We start from the raw sequence: 17,973 nt of genomic DNA, 5'->3' as shown, positions 1-17,973 counted from the left end.
AAGTCAGCTGAGAGAAGGTAATATTTTATTTAAAGAAAGTAAATTTTGAAGTGGTACCGTAAAAATTACACAAGCAGAAAAAAAAATCAAGTCAGTAACCAGTAAGGCATTTCCCACAGTGCAATGGAAGCAGACACTGTTTTGCCTCGGGCTGTGGCCACTGGAGCTTGGAGACACTATTAAATAGTAGGCACGGGCTCAGCTAAGCATCACAGCACTTCAGGACACAGAAAAGTGATTTGATAACAGCAAGGAGCTGCCCTCGCAAGGTTTGGCAACACCTGGCAGGGGCCATGTTCACCGTGAGGAAGAATGTTGTGCCTGTTCCCCTGTGCTCTCTGCTACCGGGGAGCTCAGGGAAAGGACTGTCACAAGAATGTCAGAGCAGTCCCCGTCCCAGGCTCAGGCAGTGCAGAGGCCTGGCATAAAAGCACAATTCTCCCTCTGTGCTTAGTGCAATTAACCTGGAAAGACAGCAGACCCAGTTCTGCTCTCTGGGGGTTGGCTTCAGCCAGCAAAAGCAGTGAAGAAGGTCCCCTTCTCAGGTTTGTTCCCCCTTTCTTCCAACGAAGAGAGAGGTTGGACTCATGGCAGGGTCAGACTAAGGTTCAACAGCAGCAGTTGGCGCTGTAGCAGCAGGTCAGGAGTTTGTGCCGTATGTCTCAATGAGACCCTGCAAGGATCAGAGATTACAGTTCTCTGCCAGAGAACTCTTCTTTCCCCCCCTCCCTCTCACATAAAACCCTCTGCACAGACAAGCTACTCTCTGCTACTCAGACTTTCCACTTCCAGTGCCACAAGGTCTTTTGATTCAGAAATCCGCTCTCTGCAACACTTCCCACCAAGCAGAAAGCTGCAGGGCCAAGCTGTACCCTCAGCACCAGTGAAGCAACCCTACTAAATCCTCTACTGGCCAGATGGATCAAATTTGCCAAGAACTGCAAACCAAAAAAGAGATGCAGTGGGAGCATGACAAGTTCTTGAACATTCACTTCCCTCTCCAAGAGTGGTTGCCCAGGAAACATGACAGTATTTGTTTCTACTGCTCCACCCTGCGACAGCTTTGAGGTAAAAATGAACTTCTCTGAGGAAGACAGTTTCCTCAGAGCTGTGGTTCAAAATCCCTGTTTGATGTGGACTTTCTAAATCCTGTTTCAGGATCTCTCCAGAGTCAGAGGAGGAACCAACTTTGACTTCACTCTGACTTCAGTGATGCTTACCAGTTCATCATCCTCCACATATTTGTATTTCTTCTCTCGATAGTAGTATCTCTTCTTCATGCAATACAGAACAAAAATGTCACACAGCACTGTTGCCTAGCAGAGATTAAAAGAGTTTAAGACAATGATCCTAAGAACTGAGTCACTAATCCAGAATTGAGTCCAAGTGCAGACAGTGTCACTTACCACGCCAAACAGTGCTAAGCCAGAGCCAATGTTAACCATTGTAGGAATTACATCAAATTTTCCTGCCTAGAAGACAGTTACAAAGGTGAATATGTTTTTCAGTATCTGTGAAAGTCCTCACTGCAAGACCTCCAGGAATTAAGTCACCCTACCTTTCCAAACACTATGACATCAAAGCGGATGCCGTAAGCTTTGATGAGGGTCCGTGATTCAGTGCCATTAGGATCCTTGTAGTATTTCGCAAACCTGGAGAAAATACAGATCAGAGCTTAGCTGGTAGTTTTGAGGCTGCTTATGTGATCATACAACATCCAGGTGTGTCCCCCATCCCAAGAGGATGGGCTGAACATTGGCACAAGCCCCACATGACGGATGGAGCGTTCATGCAGGCAAACACACACAGGAGAAAATCCTAGAACAGGCAAATTTAAGGCAGCAGTTAGCACAAGGCAAATCAGGAAACTTGCAAAGCACAGGAAGGGGTGAAAGTTATCTTTAGTAGGGGAGCAGAAGGACAGATGGGCAGAAATTCAGCTACACATGAGAATGGGGCAAGCAGAGGCTGCAGAAGTGCAGGCAGCCACGAGAGGGCAGGGCCAGGAGCAGGCAGAGAGGGAGGCAGCAGAGCTCAGCTCAGCCTGGCATGCGAAGGTTGCTCATCCCCCAGGCAAATGACAGGGAAAAGAGATAAGAACAAGTAAGTGAGATCAGACTTACTCTGCCACATGGTTCACTAAGCCAGGAGGAGGAAGAGAAGAGGATGGAAGAGAAAAGGAAGGATTGGTAAGGGATGCACCAACGTCTGGAATTAGCAAGAGCACTTCAGAACCCACACCAGCCAGGCTGCGATATCCTCCAACTGGACTTGCCCAGCACCCCAGTACCTGCAGGCCTGGCACTTCCCAAACGCACACTTGTCCTTGTCTACGTGACAGCAGCTTCTCAGTGAATTCATTCGAGTTACCGCAAAAGAGATCTCCTGTCCTAAGTGAGAGTTTGTGACACTAGAAACAATCATAACCCTGAGCTGTGTTTCCTCATGAGCAGGACCATGGCAAGGATCTTGGCAAGGTGGCCAATCTGTATTATTACAGCTCTGAGTCTGGATGCAACCAACTAATCAACTGTGTTGGTGGTTTTACTGGAGGTGCTGGACCTACCCATACTGGCCAGAATGTCTATGTGTTGGTGGATGCCAGGATATTCCTGGTGCTGATATGGTCTTAAACTGACAGAGCCACTTTCTAGAGGTTTTTCCCTGATGCATAGCAAAGAAGGTGCTTCAGTCTCCCACCCCCACAGCCCAGCCCTGTCAGCGCACCCTGACACAGCCCGCTCCCACACTGCCATGCCACAGGAGGCTGGCCCAAACCATCACCCAAACACGACTCAGACACTCTGATACAGTCAGTGGAGCTTCACTGCCTTTCCTCTTCTGCTGCGGTTTGCACACACTGAGGATCAAACCTCCTCTATGTTTTACAGCATCACAGAAACTCTCCAAGTTTTACAGCATAATTGGAAGCCCAAGCACTACCTGCAACTGCCAGAGGAGCGCACACACAGGCGCAGGGACACCAGGTGCCCTCTGCAGCCACATTACCTGAAGTTGTAGCCAAGTGAGACGGTGTGGGCAGGGTTCGTGTTGTCGAGGCGTCGGAAGGAGTACTCCGGCACACAGAGGGAAGCGGACCTGTCAAGGTTGCAGTCCCAGTTGATCTGCAGTGCCATGACTCCACCCTGCCAAGTGGAGAAGAGGAGAAGGTGAGCAGTCCAGGTGCCAGGGCAGCCCAGCTCTAGGCTCCCTGCTGACCAGGACCCTGATTTACTGGCCCATATCCCAGTCCCAAGCAAACATCCTTCCTGCTGCCACAGGAGGACCTTGTACATGGCCCTTACTACATCAGCCAAGGCCAAATATATGTTAAGTAGAGTTGACTCCAGTCCTTCTGGCCAGAGCAACTCGTCCTTCTGCAGCTCCTCTGTGTCCTGTGGCTTGTTCCACCAGGCAGAGGGGGACAACCACCTACTGCTCCTCTTCTACACAGCTGAACCCTGAAAGAAGGGTCAGTCAAATACCTTCACGGCCATCTCCTCGAAGTTCTGCCCTGCAGCTTTAACTATTTGCCCCAAGCGAAAGATAGGGCAGAAGGGATCTGTCTGGGAGTCATAGATGCACTTCTTGAGGTAGCTGGAGTTGATACTGGGGAGGATGTTTCGCCTACAGGAGAATAAAAAGATAAGATCTGTTGCATCTTCTTTCACTCCTCCAGCTCCCCTTTACTGTCCAAGAGACCAGACAGCTCCATGCCTCAATGCCCCACACACGATTTACTTGCTGAAGTTGAACTTGGGATAGTAAATGTTGTTCTTCACCAGAATGGTGAAGTTCTCAGCTTCTTGCAGTAACGCTGGCCTACAAAACAAGAGGAAAATACACCATTTTCACATATATTTTCATAAAAAGGACTCTGCAGGATCCTTGGTGATGACCTCTTCAGCTTTTCCCAATAGTACCTCACATGGAGAAACATGAGTTGTGTGTCACCAACCTCCTTTCAGGAGGAAAGTAGGAGACAAAGTAGCTGCAGAGTAGGAAGACAAAGCACTCACCTGGGTACAACATTGTCATCCTCCACAGGGCACCACGCAAAGACTTCACAGGTCTTGATGGTGTTATTGTAGGCTACGCACTCCCCAGTCTGGATGCCTGGAGAAACAGGTGAATGAAGTATACCATGGAGCAAAAATACAGACACAGCATTTGTCCTGTGATATCTCCTCACTCCATAAGGTGAAAGCGATATGCTCAGAGGTGAAATGCCAGTACCAAGACCCCCATTATCTTTCATTGCAATTTGTGGTGCAGTTTCAGAGAAATTAGCATCAGGGTCTTTTTCTGAGTCAAATCCTCATCTACATGAAATAACGCTTCATGGTCTCAAGGTCTTGAAAAAGCCCTCACACTGTTTGCTAATCCAAAGCACACATCTATCCAGCATCCACCCAACATATTCTAAGCCCATCTGCGCTCGCCTAGAAGAAAAATCTGAGCTTCTCTTTCAGTTCTTTTAGCTATGAGAGAATGAGACCAAAGCGAAATGCTGCTTCCTTCACAAGAGGAAAGGCACAGCACAGAGGTATCACAACACAGACTGAAAGGAGCCCTTGCAGCAGGTTCTTACCGCTGCTGTGGATGTCGACATACCCTGGGACACAATCCTTATTCACCTTGCACTCTGTAGTATCGTCTGGAAGCTGGAGAGGAACAATAATTACACCAAACCCTACAAACTCTGTCCCCCACACTCCCACCCGCACAAGGCAGGATCAAAGCAGGTCCTGTACCTACATCTGGGCAGTAGCCTTGGCGCTGATTCAGTGTCAGTATCGCGTTGGTCACGACAAACACAGCGTTCTCTGCCTGAATATGCAAAACAAAGGAATTTAAGAGTGACAGCCTGCAAAGAATGTCCAAAGCACTGCACCAAATGTCTTTGTTGACAGAGCCCAAACAGCCCACAGAAGAGGCTTGGACAGTGCTGGTGTAGCACTAAAGGAGCAGATTCCCACATGTACTGCCTGATGACATTGCCTTTAGGCAGAGGAAGGACTGTGGGACTAGCAACCCGTTCTGTCCTCCCACTCGGTCTGAATTTCTTCATTTATATTACGAAAACAGAGATCACACAGCTCCTCAGGGGAGTCACAGGGCAGGAGCAGAGATAAAGTTCTTCCAGCTGCAAGTCTCAGCACAACTCCCACTCTTTTTTTTTTTTCAATATATCTATTAGAAACTTGACCAGTCCTGGTTTGTTTCTCCAGGGAGCACCACTGGCTATATCTGTCACTTTTTTGTGCACCACATCTCATGCGGACCAAGTGACCAACAACCAGCAGTTTGGCCGTGTCTGTCAACCCCAAAGTCCACCACATATTGCTCTCACAGCACAGGTTCCCAGTCAATCAGTAACTACAGCAATACCTCCTCCTCAGTTCCAGACCAAGTACTTGTAGGCTATTCCTGGGGTTTTTGCCAACAAGTTAGCTTGGAGTTGTTTGCTTTACAAAGCAGTAAGGAAGACGACATGTGGTTATTGCTGCAATTCTTTCCTTAAGCCTGCAAAGTTCTCCCTCCTGTGCAAGCACACACACACACTTTTCTTGACACAAGCTTCCCTGGGGCTGGTGATGCAGGTGCTCAGCGTGATTTGCAACAAAGCAAAACCGCTTCCTTTTCTCATATGAAGCCCGTGTTGAAGCTGTTCCAGACCTCAGTGAACTTTGGCAGCTGTTGGTCAGAAAACCCACCCCGGGCAGGTGAAAGCGATTGATACCTGAGGAGGGATGACATAGTCGGCCACATCCCAGATCCTGGCTCCCAGGGCGGATGTGTTCGTCAGCGCTACTCCTTTCACCTTCATGGTTACGGAACTGACCACAGAGTCTGTTTCCTGGTAGCCTTTCTCCCACAAAAAGACCCAGCTGCAAGAAAAGGACCGCAGATAAACAACATCAAGCAGCACAGGCAGTGGGAATTTCTCCTTTTTTTTCACGTGTCGCCTGAAAGGCCTGGACCAGGTAGTTTCACCGTTCGTCCTAACAATGTCCCTTCTGATTCTTTTTCAGAGTGGTTTGGCAGGGTGTAGTTATTGCTTTTAAGCACACCCCGTCTGGGTGAACGACGATCACCCTCCAGAGGGGCCCTGTCCTGCCCGCGGCTGCCCCAAAGCAGCCCCACAACCCCTGTTAAACTGCCACCCCTCGGCACCGGCACCCGTGGGCGAGCTCCAGCTGCCCCTCAGCCGGCGCTTCCCGCTCCCCCATCCCTGACAGACAACGGGGTTCCGGGAGCTGTCCCCCCGTCCTGTCCCGAGTGAGGCGGCCGGTTTCCGCCCCTGGGCCCCACGCACGGCTGAGGAGCCGCCCGGCCCCTCACGGCAGCCGCGCCGGGACCCTCGTCGCCTGCAGCCGCGTCTGCTCTGCGGGTCCCCCCGGGGCGGGACGCGGCCAGAGCTGCCCGCTCACCCGATCACGTAGGCGAGGATGGCGAGCTGCACCCCGCGGTTGATGAGCCCCACTTTGCGGCTGCGGATCAGCACGATGCGGGGGGTGTCGTACTCGAAGAGAAAGCTGTGGAGAGCCCCACACGACACCATGGCGGCGGGCGGCGAGGGCGGGCGGGAATCCCCCGCAGGCCGGGCAGCGGCTGCCGCAGCCCCGCCGGGACACAGCGCCTCGAGCAGCCCGGAGAGCGCTCCCGCAGCCCCGGGGCTTGTATTGGGGCTTGTACCGGGGATTGTACCGGCTCCTGATTGCCGGCCCTCCCCACCACCTGCGGGCGCCTCCGGCAGCCGCCGGCCCTGCCCGCAGCCCAAGTGGGGAGAGCGGAAGCGCGGAGGCGCCGCAGGCTCTCCCTGGGCTGCTTGGGGCAGGGAAATGAGGTTCATCGCCGCCCTCAGCCCTTTGGGGCTGCCCGGAGTGAGCCGGGGCTCGGCAGGCAGCGCAGGGCTCAGCCCTGGGGGCTCCTGCCGCCGGGGCTCTGCCGTGTGTGGGTCTGGGGGCGGGAAGAGCAGGTGTGGGGGTCATCCTGGGGTGGATGCTCTCACCCTACTTGTTACATCAGGGAGATTTTTTTCTCGTATTTCTCATTGTTAGCAATTCTAAGGGGAGTTTTTCACCTCCACACTTATCAGACATGAGTCAAAATTACCTGTGAGTCTGCTGCTGGGCTATTAAGGCTCACAAAGCTGGACAGACAACCTCACACAAGGGCCATCCTCACACCGAGACGTGACGTGCAGCCAGATCAGGGCAAGGTCAGAGCATCTGCCTGCAAAAGAGAGCAGAAGCAACATAAAACTGCCACCCTCCCATCCGCAATGAGCAAATCCTTTATTTATCCTCTTGCAGAATTAATCTTTGCTATAACGGCAGAGATCTGCACCACCTAATTCATGCACCTTCCACCTGGCGCTGAGCCGCACAACACAGTGCTTATTTTAGAAATATCACCATAACACTCATAATAGCAGGTACATCATTAGAAAGAGATGAAGCAAACTGACAAACTGGCAATGGGAATTTCAGACAGTATGAAACTCTTAAAGAGATTTTGAGTCAGCTATAAATTAGTAAAACACTCTATCACAAAACCAGTCAAAACTGTAAGGACCAAAACAAGGGGGGAGAGGATAAGGAAAACCATACATATAAATGTGAAAGGAGATTAAAATCACAATCTTAAGTGAATATTCAGTGTAATTCTTTCCAAAAGGAAAGTCAGTTAATGTGTCAGAACAGGAATGCATTAACGCCAACTGTAGTCTTTTCCCACTCTAGATATACAAGATGCTACAATATAAATGTTAATACAATTAATGCATATCACAACTGAAGATAAAAGTACAGCTGGCATAATCTGCCAGCAATATATCTTAAACAATATGTGGGAAACGGAAATGAGAAAGTGCCGGGTGGGCTCAGGAAGAACAAAGCTCAGTTGAAAGGAGTGCAGAATATCCGTGTTACAATCCTTCTCACCTTGTTTCTACAAAAATACATGTCCAAGTATGACAAAAAGAACTGAAAAGGTGTTGGAGCAGAGATTAATCTGCCCTGAATTTGCTGCTCTTCGGCTATATTCTGGCCTAATGCATCAAAGAAACTCGTGCTGTGCCAAGTTCAGTAGGAGGAGGTGTAGGAGGCAAGGCTGGTCTGAAGCTATGAGCGACCAGGAAGCCAAAGTCCAGCATTACAACTTCAATGAGTATGAATGAAATGCCCAAAAATATTACATGAACATGATAAAAGTACTTTTCATTGTAGTTCCTGAGTTCAAGCTAAAAGGTGATACAAAGAGAACAGCTGGGATTTTCAAAGATACTTTGTCTGAGTCACTGAAATCTAAAATGAACCTGTTTAATGTGGATGGACTATGAGGCCTTCAACAGCGAGTTATGAAACTATGTGTTCAGTGGCCTCTTTCTAGAGTCTCTTGATCCAGGACTGCAGGAAGGTGATGAGGCTGGGGAGAAAATGTGCTCAGGACCACATTTTCAAGTGATATCTCCTTGGACTTCCTTCAGGGGTCATGCTTGGAGATGACTCCTGGCTCCATCTCGTTTTCATGGTGCTGGTCATCTCCTGCTCTAGCTGGGATTCTGGTACACACCAGTGCAAAGGCAGGAGGCCTGGAACCTCCCACTAAAATGTAGCCTGAAGAATTCACTCCAGAGCCTAAACTTCCAAACTACGTGCAGTGACTCACAAAATGAAGCAAAGGCAGAAGCAAGCACTTTAGCTCAAGGTATTTGTTCCTCTATGCTAAGCAGCTGGCAATTGTGCCTCTCCAAAGACAGCATTCAGCTGTACTATAGAACATTTTGGGAAGTCACATGCTTTCTTATATTCTTTTTTTTTTTAAAAAAGGTCCATCAAAGAAAACAAAGGTTAAACGTCCAAGGTGAGTCACAGCATGAGTTCAAGTTGTGCTACATCCTCATTCCATCTTAAAACCAACATAATTGTTGGCTGCTTTGAGATAAGTATCTCTAATTTTCCATCTGCCGCAGCTTGGGATAACAGTTCTGCCTTACAGATCATTGCCTGGAAGTGAAGTGACACAGCTGGTTGTCAATATTGCCATCCATCAAGTCCAGAAGGGGGTCTTTGGAGAGAAGATGTGACCTTTCTTCAGGCTGTGACTGGACAGCACCAGCTGGGAGGATGTGATGCATTGCCCTTATTTCTTTTGACAGCAGAGATGCTTGTGGTACCTGTATGTTGGTTGGCATTTGCCAGAGCAGCACCATGTTTGGCAGTCTGGGGAAGAGGCCCCTTGTCCGCAAGGTTGCTCCAGCTCGTATTTTTCATTGTTAATATCATGGTTTGACTTGCTGGTGCACATTGGCTCAGATTCTCCATTATCATGGTTCTCATTGGACTTGCTGGTACAGCAGCTGCCAGCATCACAGAATTTCACAAGGTGGCTCTGCAACAACAATCCCCAACATAAATTAAAGAAAACAGATTTGCTGCTTCATCCAACTGCAGAGAGAATTTACAACAGCGATCCTCACCATTGGGTTTTTCATTTGACACAGCACAATAGGGATAATGATGATAGATCAGCAGATCTGGAGGAGGACTGTCTTTCTGTGTTGCCAACGCCCACCCTAGTGAAATCGAATCGACACCTCGCACCTTGTTTCAACACCAACGCACTCCCTCTGGCACATACCCACCACAGGAGAGCAGCAATTTTTAGCTGACGCTAGAAAATACATCCTCTGGTCACAGGACCTATTAACTTGAAGTGGACAATAGGAATTTAGTTTTAGCCCCTCAGAATTTAATCTGGAAATGTGGGGGTGGCAGAAACTGTTAAGGAAGTGAATTTTCCCTAGCATTCCCATAGCAGAGACTCAGGCATAGATTCCAGAAATTCTTCTTAAACAAGTAATTTATTTGCAAGGTAAGAGCACAGAGCAGCTCAAGCTGGGTGCCTCCTGAAGAGGGACCTCGAATAAACACAACCTTAGGCAATTATACCCTCACAATCTAAGTTTCCCACCCTTTGTGCATCAGTTCAGATACTCACAGATCACTGTCATCGCTAATGAACATTTGTTTTACACTTGGTTGCCTGTTCAAGTACCAGAAGAGTAAACTGTTTAAGAGGGTACGTCTGGTGTAAATGCCATCAGCTCAGCCCTCTGCTTTCTAGCATCTCCAGGTACTCATTCAGATGACAGAGATCAAAAACTCTACTTTCGAATAAATCTTGATTCAGTGAACTATGGGGTTACCCAGATGGAAAAAAGAACACTTTGTTATTTTATTTGTGTTAATTGCCTTGGGAAACTCACAACTTTAAGTAGTTTCAAGCCTCAATTGCCATATGGTGGAATATGCCCAAATTATTCTCTGTGTTAGCTCCCAAAATACTTGGAAATTTCTAGGCTTTTTGACAGAGAAATAAAATCTTCTACAATACAAGCACGCTTGAAAGAAAACCATGATGATACATCTATACAACTGCAGTAACTGCAGGTTAAAGATATGACAACAAAAGTGAAAAAGGAGAATCAAACATCTTGTCATTCCAAGTCATCATTCCCCACATCTCATCATATCTTTACTTCAATTCAGAAAACATGCTACTTGCTTCAGATAACGTTTTGTACCTGCAGTGGAATCCAGGCTTTATTTTTTTGTTATCAAGGTGATGGAAACCGTATCTTGACTGCAGTCGTAAAACCAGCTGTCCGTGTTACAGTCCCAGTTAATCCCGATGGCAATGATTCCTCCCTAGAAACAGCCACAGCAAGTTCAGGCACTAGCACTGTGATTGTTGCCTGTGCTATGCTGCTGCTGCTAAAGTCAGCGGAGATTCTACCACATCTCTACCGACACGCTAACTCATTAGCAGTATTTGCCAATCAAGCGGTCTTCTATGGAAGTGACTTAATTACGTGAGTTAGAAGCTGCCATTCATTCCAGCCTTTCCCATCTTCTGTTTCTGTTCACGATGTCTATCGTGAGCTCTATCATGAGCATCTTCTGTAGCAAGCCAATGAATGAGACTTTATTGCAAACCAAATTAACGTTTATGGATGCTACCTGGACATGAAAATCACCGATGAGTTTCAGTGCATAATAGTCAAGACATTAATAATATAAGTTAATTTTAAAATAACTACAAATGAATGAATCTATAATATGAAACTGTCCATAATTCATCCACTGGGAAACATCTGGAATCAGATCCAAAGCTCATCTGAAAGTGGTGCTGTAAACACCTGTCCTTCAGCCAGCTAATCTGACAACTGTGCCCTGACTCGGGCAGAAACGAACAATCAAAAATACAAGGATCTTCTTGCCAACACGCAATGGCTTTGTTCAGCCCCTGCCAGAACTCACGGGAAGGAAAAGGAGGCCTCCTGTATCGTTCATAAAATTTACCTTTCAAAGGAGTTTGGACAATAAAGACAATCATGGGTGTAACCAAAGCCCAACATTGCTACCTCAGTATCTCAATCAGACAGCAAAATTCCCTAGGTTCTGACCTTGGTCTTGTTTTGTTCTGGTGGAAAATAAACAGCTTCGTTTTTTAGTGATTCCTCATTTTTTTCTTGCCAATGGAACTTGTGAAGGAACTTTATACACCAGAGATTTGGATCAAACCTCTCATCCATCACTTTTGGTGCCTGGTAGTGACCGACTGCTGGCACTTTAGAGGCAGGTTAGGAAACACAACAAAATGTGTCAACTGTGCGATGTAATTAAAAGCAAAATTCCCTCTGTAACATACGCAGCAGTGAGCCCACGCAGTGCGACATTTCAAAATGACTGGCAGTCACCGAAACTTTATAAAAAAACCCTAGGATTTCATTAACTCAGGAAGCCTATGCATATCTTTCCCGGATGCTGTATGAACAATTACAGCCTTCCTGTTGTTGGACAAAGCCTTTTTGAGATCACAACTCTGTCCACAGGAGAAGGGAATTGAAATTCCTTTAAAGAGCTGAAAACAACTCAGCAGGAGGAGCTGTAGGAGGCATTGTGGGCTCTGGGGGCACCTGGCAGTGCAAAAACTGTTCAGTCTCTGCAGAAGAGCCTGAATTAGGGAAAAGATGGGATATACGCATAGAATCATGCTTCTACCTTTTAAAAGCAATGAGTTAATAAAAGTGATAATTGGCCTAGTTTGTTACCTGTATTTCAAAGCTGGTTGAGAGGAGCTAAAATCTATTATCATTGGCTTTCTTAGCATATCATTTCCATCATTTCAGCTGAAATAAATTCTTTTATAAAATGTTTTAATGCTTTGGCTGATACAGAATAGAAATATAACACTTTCACCTTGGAATACTGTACAGTCACGGGGTTACAAAAAAAGATGGCTACAAGACCCCTCCATCCTGCTCTCGAGGTCACAGCAGTGTTGTACCACGGAGTCTTTAGCTTCCCAGAGGTTTCTTCAGCTCACTATTACAGATTGCCAGCCCTGAGGTTTTTATCATCTACCTAGAGAGGATGGAGGGACTGTTCTTCAGTCTGAGGTGGCCCCCAAACACCAGCCCGAAGCACAACGTACAACCCCTACAGTTCTGTGAGGTGGGAGAAACGTCACTGTGATAAATGAACCCACAAAGAACTTTGACACCATCGAGCCCTAAGCCTTGCAGAAGAAAACCCCAAGTTAGGAAACTTTTTATTTCTGTCGCAGATTAAATCTGTCTTACATTGATGCATTTTCCTTGACATTTGAATTAATGAGCCAAATGCCTCTAGTGAATTCAAGACGATCCTGTGACATCTAAAACTGTTTCTGGCCCTTCAGGTACCATTTGTGAAACACCAATTAATAGGGTTTGATGTAATCCAAAAACTTTCACCCATGCTGTGTTGCTGTGTGCCTAGGCTTTGACTTTTTCTGTCACAAATGGTAATGTCCTTAACTCCCCAGAGTGACTACTTTTGTGCTTCAAAAACCCTGGCCTAATGTTTTCACTTCCTCACAAATTGAATGTGTTAAAAGGAGAAAGGATGCCCGTTTTTAAGCTGACAAGAAAAGTTATCTAGCTCATCCAGCTCATAAAAGCACTGTCAACTTGGAAAAACTATTGTGTGTTCAGAAGACACTTTCCACACAACATAAAAGTGATATAAAAGGTTTGCTTTGAAAAACAAGCCACGAGAGCTGACACCATTGCAGTTTAGCAACAGACTGTTCTGTGGTGGGATAAAATAGTATCTGAAGAACACAAATACAAAGGAACTGATCAATGTTCCTTTATTTATACGTCTCTTATAATAGCATTTCAGCCTTTTGCTTCTGGAGAACAGTGCTTTGGGATAACCATGTTGTTGGAAACTTGGCAGTGGGAACCCGGCTCTGAGCAGCAGTAGGTGGGTATAGTACCTTAGGAAGGCAACTTGAATTTCCTGCAGACTTGATTCTTTGTGAGATTGGGATCAGTGCGCTCAATGTCCTGGCTTGCTGCCCTCCCATGAGAACGAAACCAACTTCATGAACTTCGGCAGACTTTGTTCAGCAAACACTTATCACTAAGAACAGTCTTAGTTTGGCAGCAAAGAGGAAAATCTGCCCTTTAGAGACAATCAATTATTGCATATTCCTAAAACATCTTATTGTTTTTGAAATCTGCTGCAAAGAGCAACTCACCATTTAATCTGACCCTGAATAGGAGACTCTACAGAGCAGACTCTAATCTCAGAAACACTGGTGTAAACCTGAGATTGTTTGGTGGAGTTATTTTGGATTTTTCAGACAAGGAACAAAACCAGACAGCATGGCAAGGAACAAAATTGCAAGTGTTTTTAGAGGAAACTTAGTTAACTCTGTCCAAGCAACCCCACCTTGTTAGATAACATCCTATGCCACACTCCCACCACAAAGTTCTCACAACAACATCCATCTTCCAAGAATGGTCTAATGCCAGATCAATGATCTTGTTTGCCGCCAAAAACTCAAAGCCCCGAAAGCCAAATTGGTGCAAAATACACTCAAAAACTCAAAGCCCTGAAAGCCAGACAACCCCTAATAGAAGAAACATTTGCTCATGTACAACACAGCATTCCATCACTATGCTAACTAAAGCTTTTGGGTCAGCAATGGCCACAGAGATCTCCAGCTTCTTACATCACATGGGACAACATGCTGTTTGGTCTTAGACTGGTTTTGTATCAGGTCATGGGATTAAAAGGGAGTGACATGGCACAAACATTGGCTGCAGCCGCTCCAACTCCACAGAACCACGCACAAGGCGGAGCTGGTCTGTGTGCTGTTTGCAGCTGGTCCAGGGGGTCACGGAGCAGGTATGAGGCCACTGTCCGACACTGCAAACATGGGAGGTGGAGCTGTAAAGACATGGAGCAGTAAATCTCACGCTCAAAGTCTGAAAGACAAGAAGTTTGGATGAGAATCCATTAGACCCAGATTAAAAGAACCAGGATCCTCTCTCTTGCAACAGAAGACCCGCATAGAGGCACAAAATATACAAACCCTGCAACACAGATCTAATGCTTTCCTTCCAATCCTTTAGTACCTTAAATCACCTAGGATGTTACCTATGGCTGTAACAATGACAAAACATTCAGAACCAGACAGGGTTCTTGTCTGGCAGTATTGTCGTAAAAGCCTTGGCACACAGGAACAAGTTGCATTCTGTACAAACAGCCTTAACTTTTCAAGACATCAGTGATCACTCCTCAGGCTTTTGCTGACCACAGACCATACTGCTATGGTTGGTACTAGTGACCCTTCCGCCAGCAAAATCCTGCTACGTAGTAACAACTGCAAAGCTGCAAGTGGGAACTAGAAGCGGACCTGGATGCATTTAGGTGCTAGAAGAGCCACAAATTGCTCTTCAATATAACATACTCAGACCTATGTGTATGTACACATAACAAAATATTGATCATAAGAGAGACAAACAGAAGGGCTCAGATTGCATAAGAAAAACAGAATTAAGTGTTGTATTTCCTTTCTAAATGCTCTTGTTTTCACATTAACATCTCCCATCTGTTTGGGATCTGACCTCAGCAGCTCAGCCGGACATATTCATCTTCTTGCCCATGATGTTCCCTTATAAGGTGAACTCTCTTTGCCCGCGGAGCACAATTTTGACTTGCTCAGGTTTCGTTCCACTGATTTGCTGGCCTCTGTGGTTCAGCTCTCTCAGTTTTGCAAGGCAGTCATCCACACAGCAGCAGCTATAACGGGAGGAGAAAGTCAGGAGGGAGTAATGAAGCTGTTCTAAAGAGCTCTGGATAGTTTATTTGCAGGCTCCATTCTCTTTCTTCGACATGTTGCCTCTGCATGATGCCATTTCAATTAGCAGCCTCTATAAGCCTTTCCCAAGCAAAATAAAACATAAGCCTTATCCTTAGGAAACTTTGCTTGAAACCCTGTATCACTCTCCATGCAAACTAACTTGGGAATTTGGTAAATGCCCCCAGAATTATACAACAAATATATATGAACACTGGCCTTTATTCTGTAAGGCTTGATCGAGATACCACATTATCCCAACTAAGATAACTTAAGAATCAAATGAGTATCTTAGCTGCTTCCTGTAATATTTCTCCAAGATTGCACTGAAAGCTCTCATCTCTTTGTGAAGGTTCTGTTGTGATAAGGAGGTGAAGACCCTGAGCTAAATCTTAATTATGTTTTAACATGAAGTTTGAAAATTCTGACACCACTACAGACTGTAAATATCAAGCAGCAGGCGGGCAGTCTGGGGGAGCAGTACGGCTACGTTGGGCTGCACGTACAAATAGCACAAAGCCATTGGAAGAAAGGATCATGAAAACATCCAACTTCAAGAACAACACAGGATCCCCCACAATCCCCAAGTTGGGGAGTCCAATAGAACTGGGCTCCGATGTCTGATTGTTGCTCCTGCCTTCAATCAATTGAGCTTCCAAACAGGCCAGCAAGCTGGAGCTCAGCCAGTCCAGCTCTCATGATGTCTGTTACCAAGGTCTCCTTCCCCAAGAGTCAGAACAACCAGGCTTCGTGGCTTTCCACCATGACAGACTGAAACCATCTCACCATCATTTTTACTTCTTATCTTGGCATTTTCTAAAGTTTTCAGACATCTTTCCTCTTCTTTATCTGTTGCCTCTTTAATGCTACACGCACATGAGAAGAAGGGATGGACATTTGCTTCTTGGAAGGTAGAGGGACTGAAATAGCCTGATGTAACGAAGAATCTCAGAGCATCAGCCTCCCACCATGCCCAGCACAGCACTGTGGGCACCGTCGCTCTCTCCTCTGCACCGAGGTCTAACGAAAGGACATGTATCAGTATTTACAGAAACAGTTCCTCAAGGTCGAGGGATGGACCCACATGCACCACGTCCTATAACCTATTAATGTGGTCTGCAGGGAGCAGACCAGGCCCCCAGCGTCTCCACAGGAAACACTGTTTTCATTTGTGCTCTCTGTGCGTTCTACATGCTCAAAATACTCATCCGAAGAAAAGCATAATTGATACCAGGAAAGCGTGTCAAGGGAAAGCAGACCTCTTCTGGGAACTCGTAGGTGAATACGATTCCTAAAGGTCAGTATACAGGCTGAAAGCACAAAGGAAACATGATCTGGTTTTAAAGTTCAAATCCAGGAGTCAGGAGACTTGGATTATGTTCCTGGCTGTACCACGGCTTTCGTGCACAATCACAAGCAACCCAGCCATCCCCTCTGTAACTCTATTAAAAGCTGGGACACCAACACAGTGTCACTTTTCAGGCTTCCCACGAAGACCTGTAAATCAGTGTTTTATGAAGCGTTTTCTGTTCCTCAGAAAGAAAAAAGGAGCTAACTTAAGATAGACGCAGTGCTTAGAATTGCAAAGTATTACATTTATGATTGCTATTTACTGAGTCAAATTCTGCAGTGATTTACAACCTGTGCATTTCAATTGGCATCGATTTAATATGACTCACCGCATATTTTAATCCATCATCTGTGGACTCACATGGGATTCTAACACTTTCCAAGAAGCTAACTGCAATAGGCTTCAAATCCCACCTATTTAAGGTCTAAGCATGGGTTATGAAGGATCTGCAAAAAAACCCCTTGCAGATTGAGATATCCATTTCACAAACAAGTTTCTCTTTATTATATAGTTTATTCTGATTGTTTGCTATTTTTGAAGCTCCTGTTGTTGCAGATTTAGCATAGCTATCACTACATATTTATCGCTACTTTGAGGCACACAAACAACTGATGTTCAACCCTGAGGGCATAAATTTGCCATTTGCCCCTGAGGAAGCCTGGGCACAGGACCGGCATTCCCGTTTCACAAGGATCCTCTCTACATCTTTCCATTTCAAAGAAATGAAGTAACCATTCACCAGATATGTACATCAGCCACACTTGACACCTCTTTATGCTGTCAAAGACTGCCAGAAATCTTAATTGGGGTAACTGCATCAATGTGTTTGTACATCTCCTACACACACAACAACAGCCTCCCTCTCAAGAAACCACAAAGCTAAGTATACACTTCAAAGGGTGAATCTCCAACCTACTTCCACTGCTCCTTGCATCAAGAGCACTTGTGCTGTGAAGAAGCTCCAGGAAAGACTTGGCATGTACGGCCCAGCATCACCTACAGCAGCTGCAGCCTTGCGTCCCACATGGCCAAGCAGCTCCGGCCCTGCCGGCCAAGCCCCGGCCCCTGCCCCACTGTAGCCAACCCACCTCACGTCCGGCACTGCGGCTGCCCTTCCTCACGCCATGGGGCAGGGCCTGCTGCGGTGCCCTCTGCTCAAGAGCTGGGGGTAAAAATACCAATTCCTGCCCAAATCAGGGCGGCAATGGGGGGAACTGAGCTTTGTGCCGGGCGAGTGAAGCAGTGCAGCGGGACGGGCTGAGCAGGACAGGCCGCGACGCCGGCGGTAGGCATCCCGGTGCGGCCTGCTCCGCGCTGCCCCCCCTCAGGCCTCAGTGGGCTGCGAGGGCAGCGCAAGGCGACAGGAGAAGGCGCGGACCCAACCGCCGCCGGGAGAGCCCCGCCCCGCCCCGCCC

General features: G+C 46.8%; 1 protein-coding gene across 16 annotated transcripts in view; it reads right to left on the bottom strand.

The window, feature by feature from the left end:
• Positions 1-17,973, bottom strand: part of P2RX4 (purinergic receptor P2X 4) — a 19,053-nt gene extending 1,080 nt beyond the window's left edge. Inside the window, exons 1-16 of one of the 16 annotated variants that reach the window (XM_021285894.2) lie at positions 17,647-17,901; positions 14,975-15,149; positions 10,595-10,718; positions 7,950-9,399; positions 7,120-7,239; positions 5,744-5,891; positions 4,759-4,830; positions 4,592-4,664; positions 4,020-4,116; positions 3,742-3,822; positions 3,486-3,627; positions 3,010-3,146; positions 1,559-1,652; positions 1,407-1,472; positions 1,221-1,316; positions 4-673 (exon numbers count right to left, since the gene is read on the bottom strand). In XM_021285894.2, the coding sequence (XP_021141569.1) occupies positions 641-673; positions 1,221-1,316; positions 1,407-1,472; positions 1,559-1,652; positions 3,010-3,146; positions 3,486-3,627; positions 3,742-3,822; positions 4,020-4,116; positions 4,592-4,664; positions 4,759-4,830; positions 5,744-5,830 (978 nt within the window). In that variant the 5' untranslated portion in view covers positions 5,831-5,891; positions 7,120-7,239; positions 7,950-9,399; ... (1 more) ...; positions 14,975-15,149; positions 17,647-17,901 and the 3' untranslated portion in view covers positions 4-640. Of the gene's footprint in view, positions 1-3; positions 674-1,219; positions 1,317-1,406; positions 1,473-1,558; positions 1,653-2,123; positions 2,140-3,009; positions 3,147-3,485; positions 3,628-3,741; positions 3,823-4,019; positions 4,117-4,591; positions 4,665-4,758; positions 4,831-5,743; positions 5,892-6,434; positions 6,872-7,119; positions 7,240-7,949; positions 9,400-10,594; positions 10,719-14,974; positions 15,150-17,474 lie in introns of those variants that run through there. The other 15 variants (XM_065032869.1, XM_065032865.1, XM_021285898.2 and 12 more) reach the window with 15 other exon arrangements.

Source organism: Columba livia, chromosome 17 (genome assembly GCF_036013475.1).
Source record: "Columba livia isolate bColLiv1 breed racing homer chromosome 17, bColLiv1.pat.W.v2, whole genome shotgun sequence".
Classification (NCBI taxonomy): domain Eukaryota; kingdom Metazoa; phylum Chordata; class Aves; order Columbiformes; family Columbidae; genus Columba; species Columba livia.
The sequence above is the reverse complement of the archived record's forward strand: the minus strand, read 5'-3'. Positions and strand labels throughout refer to the sequence as shown.